Source organism: Humulus lupulus, chromosome 3 (assembly GCF_963169125.1).
Source record: "Humulus lupulus chromosome 3, drHumLupu1.1, whole genome shotgun sequence".
NCBI classification, from domain to species: domain Eukaryota; kingdom Viridiplantae; phylum Streptophyta; class Magnoliopsida; order Rosales; family Cannabaceae; genus Humulus; species Humulus lupulus.
Window position 1 is genome coordinate 54,027,065 of NC_084795.1, and position 13,015 is coordinate 54,040,079.

Here is a 13,015-nt window from a genome sequence, read left to right on the forward strand (position 1 = left end):
AACCCATGAAATGAATGTTTGCCTTTGGAGGTGATCAATTAATGTTTTTATGAGTTAAAGAGAGAGGCTTGATGAGAGTGCAACTACCCCATCTTTCCATTTGTCAATTCCCATAAAGCTTTTGTTTATTGCTTCCACCTACCCCCACATAGTCCCTGTTCTGCTCAATCTAGCTAGCTAGCTAGCTGCCATTCTTTCCCTTTTTCTTCTATCCCTTTTGCATTTTGAACCTCAACCCTTTACACTACATATATATATTACTCAATATAGAATCCACTAAAAAATATAATAAGTTATACACTACTACACTACGTATATCAATATATGTACGTATATATATAATATATCCTATGTGAGAATTTTGAACTGAAAAGTTTGAGTAATAATTCTTGGCAAGCAATAATATACTGTATTGTCAACCACCTCAAACACGTCGTATTAATTTACTCAATGAATGAATGTATAGGGATAGGGGGTCGTATTCATAAACACAACTGGATGATAATGGATTCATTTAAGTTAAAGCTGGGATGGTCTATCTCTTTGTACGTATTCGTATTCGACAGAGTTATATATATATATATAAACTGCTCGAGAGAGAGTAGAGAGTAGAGACATGATGATCTGGAGTACGTGTACGTCTCTGGACCCCTTTCTGATAAATATTTATAAGGTGTGTAATAGGAATGTTTCTCGTTGCATGCTATACTATAAGGGTCTGATCAAATTGAACAAGGTTAATCGATGAATCTTGATTTCAATACCTAGGAAATTAAGGTTGGTTAACTAATATATATTTAACACACACAAGGGTTTCTTTTTCTTCTTTCTTCTTCTAAACATATATAAATATAGCTTAATTAGTTATATATATATACCTACCTTGTTGGGGAGTGTGAAGAGGGCTAGGGTTTAATCAATGCATTATTAATTCATTATATTTTTAGAACCCTTTATGGTCAAATATCAAGAAATAATATTAGTTATAAATGGGATGGGACTACCAAACAAATACAAGGGGAAAAGGAATTGGAAATCAGGTCTTGGGAAGTATGGTTCGAGAGAAATGATTTCCATTGGTTGACCAAGCTAACGATGGCAGACTTTGCCTTGGTATTGCCGTCCAAATGTGTGAGTGTTTACCCTATTGCATTAATAATCGAATAAAAATCTTACGTCCAGTCTTAATTATTCATCAATTATCTAGATTTGAATTTTTGTTTACTACTTAATTCTTTTAAAAAATGCACTGCTAAAAAAAGTAAGTGTGATGCCCCTGCTCTTCTCTCGTTCTCTCACACATTTATTTAATCACGCTCTACATCAAGACACGTGTCCTTTTATCATTGTTTTTCTAGAAGTTTACAACTAAAAACACTAATAAAAAGTTAAATAATTTATAATACACCAATTGAATTTGGCGTAGTCGGCTCAGCCAATTTTTTCAATAGGGCTCTATAGAATTTTTCTTATTCTTATGAAACAATTATACAACCTGCTTATACTTTTAGCATGGGCTAACGTGGTGTTTGGATCCTTTGCCACATAATAGAGCCGAAAAAAAAACAGCCCAGTGTATGAAGAAAAAAAACAGCTCATTATACGTAGTTAATTATTACCACTAAAAAGAGCCACATCACGAAATATATTCAGTATTTTTCATTCTTAATAATCATGGAAAAAGTTTCTAAGGCATTTTCGGTCCTCATCAAAGATTTAAAGAGGGCATATATATATTGTATAAAACATAAAATTTTAGTTTTAACTATTTTTTTATTAATTTTAATGGAATATTACAAATATTTAACAAAATATATTTTTAAAAATTATTAAAAATAGATATTTATTAAAATTTATTAATATAAATTCAAATATAATAAAATATCATTATTATAATAATATTTAATGCAAAACTAGATATTTAATAATTATATAAATTTAAATTTGAATATTATAAAATATAATTATTATATTAATATATAATACATATCTTAATTTTTTTTATTTTATATAAAAAATGTGTAAATAACATAAATTCTTAATTTTAACAATTTTTTTTGTTAACTTCAACATAATATTACAAATATTTAACAGAGTATAGCTTTAAAAGTTATTAAAAATATATATTTATTAAAAGTTATTAATATAAATTCAATTATTATAAAATATCATTATTATAATAATTTTTCATACAAGATTAAATATTTAATAATTATATTAATATAAATTCAAATATTATCAAATATCATTATTATAATAATATATAATACATAATCTTAATTTTTATTAAAATTTTTATCATTTATATTTATAAAAAAATACATGTTTTTTTATTACTTAATGTAACTTAAGTGAATATATATTCATATTAAATAACAACATACATTATAAATATATTATATATAGGTGTCATGTGTGTACAAATAGTATCACCGTGTAACTACATCAGAAATTATAATAACATTTATCTTCTATCAAGAATAAACAAGTTTATTCTCCAATCATAAATGTGTGATTTAAATAATAGCATGAATGTTTTATATATTAAATAATACACTTGATGATCTAAAATATATATATGAGTACTCATCATCATAATTGTTAGTACTCATCTATGTGTAGTAAACATTGCAAAGTCTTCCATATATATATATATATTAAAATCATCAACCATGTTTAGATTTAATTTTTTTTAATATGCTAATGTCATTCTTTTATATATATATATATAATATTTTTTATTTGTCTAAAATTTATATGATAATCATAAAATTTAATAAATATATTTAATAAATTTTTAAAATAAAACTAAACAAAAGTGAATTGCACATCACTTGCACTTAGTACTTCATATAAATATGTACTAAAGATTATTTTTTTTCTCTTTTGTTATTTTAAATTTTATAATACTTTGAGGTAAAGGAGAATTTGTTTATAAAATTAAATCTGGTATAGCGTTTTTTACAAATTTTTTTTCTTTCAAATTATCTAATATATAATACATTTTGGTGGTGTTATTATCCAATAAATTATTGGTACCAAATTTGACAACTAAACAAGAAGAACAACTTAATTTATTTGGTGTAATTGATCAATAACTTTCCCTTTTTGCTAAGGGATATATAACTAAGTAGAATTTCCTATCTCATGCAATATATATATATATATATATATAAAAGCCAGACTCTATTCTACCCTACTATTCTCAAGTCATTAACATATTTTTGAAATCCAAACTTTATTTCTTCTCTGTCTTTCTGAAACATAGAGCATAAATCCTACTTGATTACAAGGTTTCTATTTATTCCTTGTTTGGTAGTATTTGTCCCAACTCCCAAAAGCATTCTGCTTCCCCAGAAATATCACAGGCTTTTTTCTTAACTTAAACAGAAAGCCATTAAAACCTTCTTTATAAACCTTTTGATCAAGGTCCCACATGTTTGCATTCAGTACTCCTAATTAACAATACCAAACCATGTCATATTTATGACCAGCAACATTTCAATTTAATCTTTCACTTTTCTAAGTTAGCACGAAAAAAAAAACTATATAGTTTCACCATTGTACCGATAAATATATATATGTAGACATATATGACCGTTGATCAGAGTCAACTCTAAGATGAATTCATGTCTTGATGCGAGAAATAGGTATGTAAATAGTATTGTTCTTCTTCACGTAGCTTACTATTTGCCAGTTCTTTATTTTCTTTCATGCAAACAACAGAAGATCTACTTTTACGAAAAGGGTATGACACCTTTTGCATTGGATTGACATAACCATTAAATGCTATAACTAAGTGGATAAAAGTTATCTTTATAAGGCTTATAAGTATATTAAATTGCACCAAAAAGGCAACTAATATTATCAGTCCCCTTTGAAGTTTCAATCTCTTATATAGCCTGGAGTCCTAGACAGTATACATTGATATTGTTGCTGCAGAAATTAAAAAGGGCCGAATTTACCAAATGAATTTTTTGGGTTGAGTCGTAGATCAACCACAACGTGCCCAGAATAAAACAATCCAAATCGTCTTTACTCAATATCTCTCTGCACTGAAAAACAATGTTCTACGTGTTAAAGTAATTATTAATAGTTTATAAGGCTAGTTTAGTCTTTCTCCTTGTAAGAGTCGTTTTAGTCTTTTTCATGTTATGACTTTAGTATAAATAATACATTTTTCTATCATTGTATCAACCCTAATTTGTAATAAAGAGCAGCCACTTTTCTTCTCTTCTCATCTCTTTGTCTTCTATTCATCTCTTTGTCTTCTCTCTTTTTGTTGAATATTTCACATGATATCAAGAGCTTGGTTTCATCTATTGCATCAAATTGGTACTTTCTCTTTGAACTTGCTTCTTTTTACTTTTCTAGGGTTTCATCAATTTTGAATCTTTGGGGCTTTTGTTTGATTTGACACTTGGAAGTTTTCTTTGCAATTTGGGATCTTTGTTTGTTTTGGTATTTGGAAATTTGTTTGATTTTGCAATTTTAGGGTTTCACCAAGTTGGGGTTTTTAGTTTATTTGGCACTTGAAAATTTGCTTGTTATTTTTCTTGCAATGACTAGTAATAGAGATGATTCCCTTCAATCCATTAGTGTGAGGTTAGATGGGAGATTCTATTCGTATTGGACATACTTGATGAAAAACTTTCTCAAAGGAAAAAAGATGTGGGGTTATGTTTCTGGAGTTGTGAATAAATCCACAAGTGATAAGACTGATTATGCAACTCTATTAGAAAATTGGGAAGTTGATAATTTAAAAATTATCACTTGGATAAAAAATTTTGTTGAACATTCAATAGGTACCCAATTAGCCAAGTATGAAACAACGAAGGAAGTTTGGGACCATCTTGCAAGATTGTATACTCAGTCTAATTTTGTAAAGCAATATCAATCATATATTAGAGCTCTTGAACAGAAAGATATAAGTATTCAAGAGTTCTATTCAGTTATGACAAATCTTTGGGATCAGTTGGCACTTACCGAATCTGCAGAGCTACGAGCTTTTGCACCTTATATTGCTCGTAGGGAGGAACAACGATTGGTTCAATTTTTAATGGCACTTCGTGGTGACATTGAGGGACTTCGTGGCTCTATTTTTCATCATACTTCACTTCCTTCAGTTGATTCAGTAGTCAGTGAGTTGTTGGCATATGAAATTCTTCTTAAGTCTCAACTAGGAAAAGGTATCCTCACAGCACCCAGTCCTTCTGTTTTGGTAGTTCCTCCTAGATCTTTTACTCACAATGAGAATAAACCTCACAGAAAAGTTGGGGTTGATGAATGCAATTTTTTCAAACAAAAGGGTCACTGGAAAAATCAGTGTCCTAAGCTAGTAAACCGTGCACCTCAGCAACAAAGACATCATTTCAGACCTCCTCATCATGGTAACCAACATCAATTGAGTAATCAGCTGCCTCATTATGGTAATCAACCACATTTTGGCAACCAATCACAATCTAGACCATACCATCCACCACAATTTAATGTTGCTGCTACTTTACCTCCATCTGACTCGTATGATTTTGGATCCTCATCCTCCAACTCTGCACTTGCTGCCCTCTCAGAACAGTTTCAGAAGTTTCTTACCATGCAGTCGCATGCCATGTCTGTCTATTCTTCGATAGGTCAGCCCCCTACTAGCACTTGAGGTATGACCTCCTCTACATGGATTTTAGATTCTGGAGCTTCGCACCATATCTCTTTGCATTCGAAATCTTTTGTTTCTTTGTGTCCTACATCATCTATTCCTGTCATGACTGCCGATGGTACTCCCATGCCATTATCAGGTATTGATTATGTTGTCAGTCCTCATTTATCACTTCCTAATGTTTATCTTATTCCTAAGCTTTCACTAAACCTTGTATTTGTTGGTCAATTGTGTGATTCTGGCTATTCAATGTCTTTTTTTCTTTTACTACTTGTCATGTGCAGGATCCACAATCTCAAAAGCTAATTGGGACAGGCTGTAGGCGGGGAGCTTTATTTGCTTTGGATGAGCTGAGATTACTAGTATTTGCAGCTTCTAGTGTTGATCTGTCTTCTTTTCGTTTGTCTACTTCATCGTCCAATTTTTATTTGTGGCACTCTCACCTTGTTCATGTTTTAGCTTCCCATTTAAGATTCTTAGCTTCTACGGGAACCTTAGGGAATTTGCAAGTTCATGATATTTCTGATTGTGTAGTGGTTATAAACTTGCAAAATTTTCCGCTTTACCATTAAAAAAAAGTACTTCTTATTCTATTGCACCTTTTGACTTGGTTCATTATGATGTGTGGGGACCTTCTCCTATTGCTACAAAAGGAGGGTCTTGATATTATGTTTCATTTGTTGATGGTCACACTCGTTTTTGTTTGAATTTTCTTATGAAACATCCTTTTGATTACTTTGATATTTACAATCGTTTTCGAGCTTATATAAAAACTCAACTTGTTGTTGTTATTAAATGTTTTAGATGTGATCAGGGTGGTGAATACACTTCAAGTAAATTATGTGATTTGTTTGCTTTAGATGGAACTGTGTATCAAACTTCTTGTACATATACCCCTGAACAAAATGGTGTTGCTGAAAGAAAGCATAGACACATTGTTGAAACTGCTCGTTCTCTTTTGTTGTAATCTTCTGTTCCTAGTCAGTTTTGGGGAGAGGCATTTCTTACTGCAGTCAACCTATTTAATAAGATTTCATCTTCTATCACTTCCTGTTTGTCTCATTTTGAAAAACTAGATGGACATATCCCTGATTATTTTTTCTTGAGAGTCTTTGGTTCTACATGCTTTCTCCTTCATCATGGTGTACAACATACAAAACTATTGTCACGCTCTGCACTTTGTGTGTTTCTTGGTTATGGTGAAGGTCAAAAAGTCTATTGTTGTTTTGATCCAACTTCTCAAAAATTATATGTATCTCGTTGTGTTTTTCTTCTTGAGCATATACATTTCTTTTCTATTCCTGACACTACTCATAACTTGACCAAATAAGATCTTATTCACATTGATTCTTTCATTGAGCATACAAGTACCTCTTCCCATCAAGTTCCTCAAATTGTAGAGTCTGAATCTTCTATTGCTCCTATAGTCTCTTTTCCTCTTCATTACTCTCGCAAGTCTCGAGCTATTGATACTGGTACTTCGCAGCCTAACATTTATGATGCACCTCTGCCTACAGCTGTTCAAGATTCTCCTAAAATTGTGGATCCTCCTTGTTATCCCACTACAAGAAAAAGGCTTTACAGCGACGACAGTCATCGCTGTAGGTAGACAGCAACAACATGTCATCGTAACAATGACGTCGCTATAGGTCCGTATGTGTAGCAATCTACGGCGATGACAAAACGCAGTCGTTGCAGTAGGGTTTTACTACAGCGACAACATGTCGATCGCAGTAGGAAATCTTTTTTTTTCGGTTGGACTGGGATATTGCGACGACATGTCGTCGTTGTTGGTGGTGCAAAGATTTGAAAATTTGAATTTCAAAAAACTTCTACAGCGACGACATGTGGTCGCTGTAGGTTCGTCGACCGCTCCATATATAGCGACAACATGTCGTCGCTATAGGTATACAAATTTTTAAAAAATATATATTTAATTAATTATATTGATTAAAATTTATTTAATAAATAAATAAAACCAATTTATTAATTAAATAATAAAACCAATTTATCAATATTCATAATCTCCAAAATGTATGATAACAAAACATAAATAGTAATTAAAAAAAGCGTGATACTCAGGCTCTCTCTCTTCCATGGCGAGGAGGCGAAAACCTGGGCTGAAGCTTGCAAAACCTGTTATTACTTCGGAGCTCCCTTCATCCAATGGAGAGGATTTTGAACAACAGTGACCTGTGATAGCAGAAATTGAAGACTTAGGGATTACAGAAGAACAGGACCGTGAGGTTAGGATTTTGGGCGATGATTCGAAGAAGGAATACGAGTTTGATACGGACCATGAGAAAACGAATTGGGCTGCAGAAGTTGAAGAACAATCTTTCCAGGATTCAGCCAAGGAAACCTGGGCAAAATTTTGAGATTCACTTCCCTCTCATGGTTGTACAAAGCTTCACTACTCGGAACCGTTTCAGAAGGATGGCCAGGTCATTGTGAAATTGGATATGGAGGAGATTGAAGTAGAAGCTTCATTTTGGAAATCAGCTGTGATATGTGTAGTGATTGGGGTGAATCCACCTCTGGCAGTTTTTGAAGGATTTGTAAAACGGATTTGGGGAAAACTTGGCATTGTGAGTGTTGCCCGAATGAATGCTGGATTTACTATGGTGAAATTCAGAGATGAAGCTACAAGGGATTTAGTGTTAGAATCAGGTGTGGTGCATTTTGATAAGAAACCAGTTGTCCTCCGCCCATGGACCACTGATATTGAATCATTGAAGTCCATTAAATCAGTGCCTGTGTGGATCCGGCTACCTGATCTTGGATTGCAATACTGGGGAGTGAATTGTTTGACTGCTCTTGTTAGCACAATAGGCAAGCCCATAATGATTGACAAAATAACTCAGAATCGTTCAATGATAAAGTTTTTATCTTAGTTGAGATGGAAATTTTTGATACTCTTCCGAAGTTCATTAGTTATTTCAACGAGAAGGGTCAAATTATGGAACAGATTATCGACTATGAATGGCTGCCAACAAAGTGTACTAATTGTAAGAAATTGGGACACTCAGTTTCTTCATGTAAATTTGTCTCTGAAGCTGTTTGGAGGCAGAAGGATTTAAAGCAAAAGGAAGGAAATTCTGGCAATGAAAATACAGGACAAATTGAGGCAGAGAAGACAGTTCACCCCAATGATAAGAATCTTGAGACTGAGAAAACTGTAAGTCCGACTACTGCTGATTTATTTCATCAAGCAAATTCTTCTCAGTTAGCTGCTACCCAGGCTTCTACTAATTCGGTAGAAGCTCATTGGATTTCTCCGAAAACTACAAGAGTCAAGAGGTAGGGAGTCCAGAATTCAGTAAAACAGACCATAAACCAGTTTAGTGTCCTTCAGGAATATCAGAAACCAGCAACTACAGCCCCAACCACATCAAATAAGTATGGATTGCAATAACATAATGAGTTGGAATGTTAGAGGGCTGAATAAGTTGAATAAACAAAAGATAGTTCTAGATGTTTGTAGACTGAATAAAGTTGGGATTGGGGCTCTTCTTGAAACAAAAATCAAGGGAGCAAAAATTAAAGAAGTTATGAGTTCTACCTTTTTAGGTTGGGAATATTACAGTAGTGAATCTTTGGAGGGTCGAATTTTAGTGATTTGGAAATCTAAATTGGTGCATCTTGATGTGATCCAGGAAAGTGACCAATTCTTACACTGTCAAGTGAGATTGTATAATAAACCTGGTTTCTGTCTTACTTTTGTTTATGGCTCTAATAGTTTGGAGACTAGGAGATCCTTATGGAATGATTTGTCCCATTTGCATTGGCCTAGTAAAGCTTGGATGATTCTCTAGGATTTTAATGTTGTTTTTACTCCGAATGACAGATTGGGTGGCAGGCCAATCACAGTGAAAGAAATGGAGGATGCTAGACAGTGGTTTGATCTTGGTTTAGTTGAAGAAATGAAGATTATGGGTCCGTTTTACACTTGGTCTAATAATCAAGAAGGAGGGGCTCGTATTTTTTCCAAGTTGGATAGGGTGTTTGTAAATGAATCTTGGCTGGATGAATACCCTTTAGTTTCAGATTGTTTTCAATGGGAGATTGGATCAGACCATTCTCTTATTCTGATAAAACATCTGCCTGCTCTAAGGGTTGGGGTGAAGCCTTTTCGATTTTATAACATGTGGATCTCTCACCCTCATTTTAGAGTAACAGTTTTATCTAACTAGTTGAAAACATTAAGGTTTAATGGCAGAGGTTTAGAGCAAATTAGCTGGAAACTTACTCGTCGTAAGCATGTCTTGAAGAAGTTTAACTGGAAGGTAATGGGGGATGTAGCTTGTAACTATGAGAGAAGCAAAATTTTGTATCAGCAGGCTCAGTCTAAATGCTTTGCTGATCCGTCCAATAGTATGTTACGTAATGAGGATCGTGAAGCTTTTCTAGAGTTTAAGAGGCAAGAGAAGTTTTATGCTAGCTACCTCTATCAAAAGAGTAAAATTGATTGGTTACGTTTTGGGGATGACAACTCTCCCTTTTTTCATGATAGTTTAAAGAAAAGGAAGTTAGCTAATAGGATTGTTTCCTATGTTTCTGATGAAGGGTTGATTGTTGATGATTACGCTAAAGTAACTAATCATTTTCTGCAACATTTTAAAAGCTTTCTTGGTACAGCTAGCCAAGCTACAGGTATTATTGATGCTCAAGCAATAGGTTATGGCTCGGTTTTGAGCAGTGATGCCCAACTGAGTTTGATCAAGCCGTTCACTATTATAGAGGTTAAAGCAGCGATGTTTAGCATCCATTCTCTCAAAAGCCCAGGTCCGGATGGGTATGGGGCAGGATTTTTTAAAGCATTATGGAAGGATATTGGTAAGGAAATTGCTTTGACTGTTCTTGAATTTTTTGAGTTAGCTAGCATTCCTCAGTCTTTAAATAATACTCTCTTATCTCTAATCTCGAAAGTGGACCAGCCAGTAAATGCCTCTGATTTTAAACCTATTGCTTGCTGCAATACTATATACAAATGCATATCCAAAATGTTGTGCAATAGGCTAAAACTTGTTCTTCCTTCTTTGATAAGTCAGAATCAGGGGGCCTTTATCAAGCATCGCTTTCTTGCCCATAATGTGCTTATTCTTCAAGACTTACTTAAAGGTTATAATAGGAAAAATATCTCCCCTCGATGTCTTATGAAGATTGATATTAGCAAGGCTTATGACTCAATTGACTAGGATTTTTTGGAAAACCTCCTTAATGCTTTTTGTTTTCCGAAGGGGTTTATTAGATGGGTCATGGTTATCCTTAGGGGGTCTTCCTATTCCTTAGTGATGAATGGCAGCATTCAAGGTCAGTTTCAAGGAGCTAGAGGTCTCAGACAAGGAGACCCAATATCGCCTTTATTGTTTGTCATGGTGATGGATTATCTTACTCACTTGTTGTTAAAGGCTTCTATGGAGAAAGGGTTCAGATTTCACCCTTTATGTAAGTCTTTAAAACTGGTTAGTCTTTGTTTCGCTGATGATCTACTCTTGTTTTGCAAAGCTAACCCGAGCTCTGTCAAGATAATTCAGCAAGTGTTCAAAGCTTTCACAAAGACCTCGGGGCTTTCTATCAATCAAAGCAAGTCTAGAATATATATTGGTGGGCTTGCTGCTGGGGATAAAAATACCCTGCTTCAGTGTTCTAATCTGATTGAAGGGCATTTCCCCATGAGTTATTTGGGTGTTCCATTGAGACCAACTAAATGGAGGGCAAGTGACTGTGAAGTTATCCTTGAGAAAATGAGATCTCGACTGAATGGTTGGGCTAGTCGCCATTTATCTTATGCTGGTCAGGTCCAATTAATTAACTCTGTTCTGTTGGGGATTCACTCATATTGGATGAATATTTTTCTGTTACCTCAAAAAGATGCCAGAGCTATAGATTGTCTTTGTAGAAAGTTTCTTTGGGGTGAGAAGGATAATAGAAGCAAACTTCACAGGATCTCTTGGGAGCATGTCTGTAGACTAAAGTGCTTTGGTGGTTTGGGTTTCATCCCTTAAACAAAATAATGTTGGCTAAGTTCATTTGGGCTGTTTCTTCCAAGCAGGACATGCTTTGGGTTAAATGGGTCAATTGTGTTTATTTAAAAGGAGTATCAATTTGGGATTATCTGTTAAAACATGATACCAGTTGGTATTGGAGGAAAATCATCAAATTCTGCCATGTTGTGTCTAGAACTGAGTTGGAGGCTGCTGTTAGGAATGGAAAACTTCAGCTGGGCAATCTTTATTCGACTATGTTTCCTGGCTCTTTGGTGCATTATGAGAAAGCTGTTTGGTGTAGACTCTCGGCTCCTAAGCATCAGTTTATACTTTGGCTTGCTGTGAACCAGAAACTGCTTACTAGAGATTGGCTTCATTACTGTCATGTGCCTCTTACCTCTTTAAGCTACCCAGTTTGTTATCAAGAAGATGAAAGTCATTCTCATCTTTTTTTTTAGTGTGTTTTCTCCAGGAAAATTCTGCATTCTGTCCAAGGGTGGCTGAGAGGGATTTCTTGGCCAGTTCAGTACATGAATTGGATCCAGTGGTTATCCTTGCCTCAGACAAGTTGGTTTTCGATGGTGACTCATGCAGCTTGTGCAGCTACTGTGTATCTCATCTGGCTGAATAGGAACCAGTGTTGGCTTGAGAAGAGTTGTTTACCTGTGCATAAGATTAATCAATTGATTAGATTTTCAATCAAAGCTAGAGTGCTGAATTTAATAGGCTGTAATTGTTCTCCTAGAGAAAAAGAAATGTTAAAGTTTGTTAGTAATCTGTAACTTGTGAGTTTCTGAGGTGGTTTTTTCCAGCCTTTGTGTTTTGTAGCAGGTTGTTGATCAATAAAAATTTTCCTTTTGATAAAAAAAAAAAAAAACATAAATAGTATTGTCTCCAAAATAAAAAAAACAACACAAAATATTAATAATTTAAAAATAGTAACTTAATAAAACTAAATGTCATCAAAATCAATTCTGAAGTCATTATCATCGAGTTGTTGTGTTGGTTGTGGTGGTTGCTGTTGTGGTTGGCTGTGGTGGTTGTGGTTGTTGTGGTTGTTGTGGTTGAAAGCTTGCCATCATGGACTGTATCATGTTTATGTCCAAGTTGACAGGCTGAAATTGTGGAGGTTGGATGCTCGGATTTGTTGTTTGCAAATATTGTTGCATTTGTTGGAAGTTGTTGTTCTAGGTCATAAAGGCTTGACTAAAGTGTTGAATCATGGACTAGAAAGCCTCAGGTGGTATCGTCGGAGGGCCAACTGTGGTGGACGGAAATGGTGATGCCTTTGAATGTGAAGAGGATCCGGTGGCACTTGAGGCAAATGCACTAGTGCCCTTCAACTTCCATCCAATACCTCGGTTGTGGCCAC

General features: G+C 34.2%; 1 protein-coding gene across 1 annotated transcript; it reads left to right on the top strand.

The window, feature by feature from the left end:
- The first annotated feature begins 4,210 nt into the window (after positions 1 to 4,210).
- LOC133821122 (uncharacterized) lies at positions 4,211 to 5,765 on the top strand. Its single transcript, XM_062253609.1, has 2 exons — positions 4,211 to 4,335; positions 4,806 to 5,765. The coding sequence occupies exons 1-2, from the start codon at positions 4,296 to 4,298 to the stop codon at positions 5,651 to 5,653; spliced, it is 888 nt and encodes a 295-aa protein (XP_062109593.1). The 5' UTR covers positions 4,211 to 4,295; the 3' UTR covers positions 5,654 to 5,765.
- Positions 5,766 to 13,015: the final 7,250 nt, after the last annotated feature.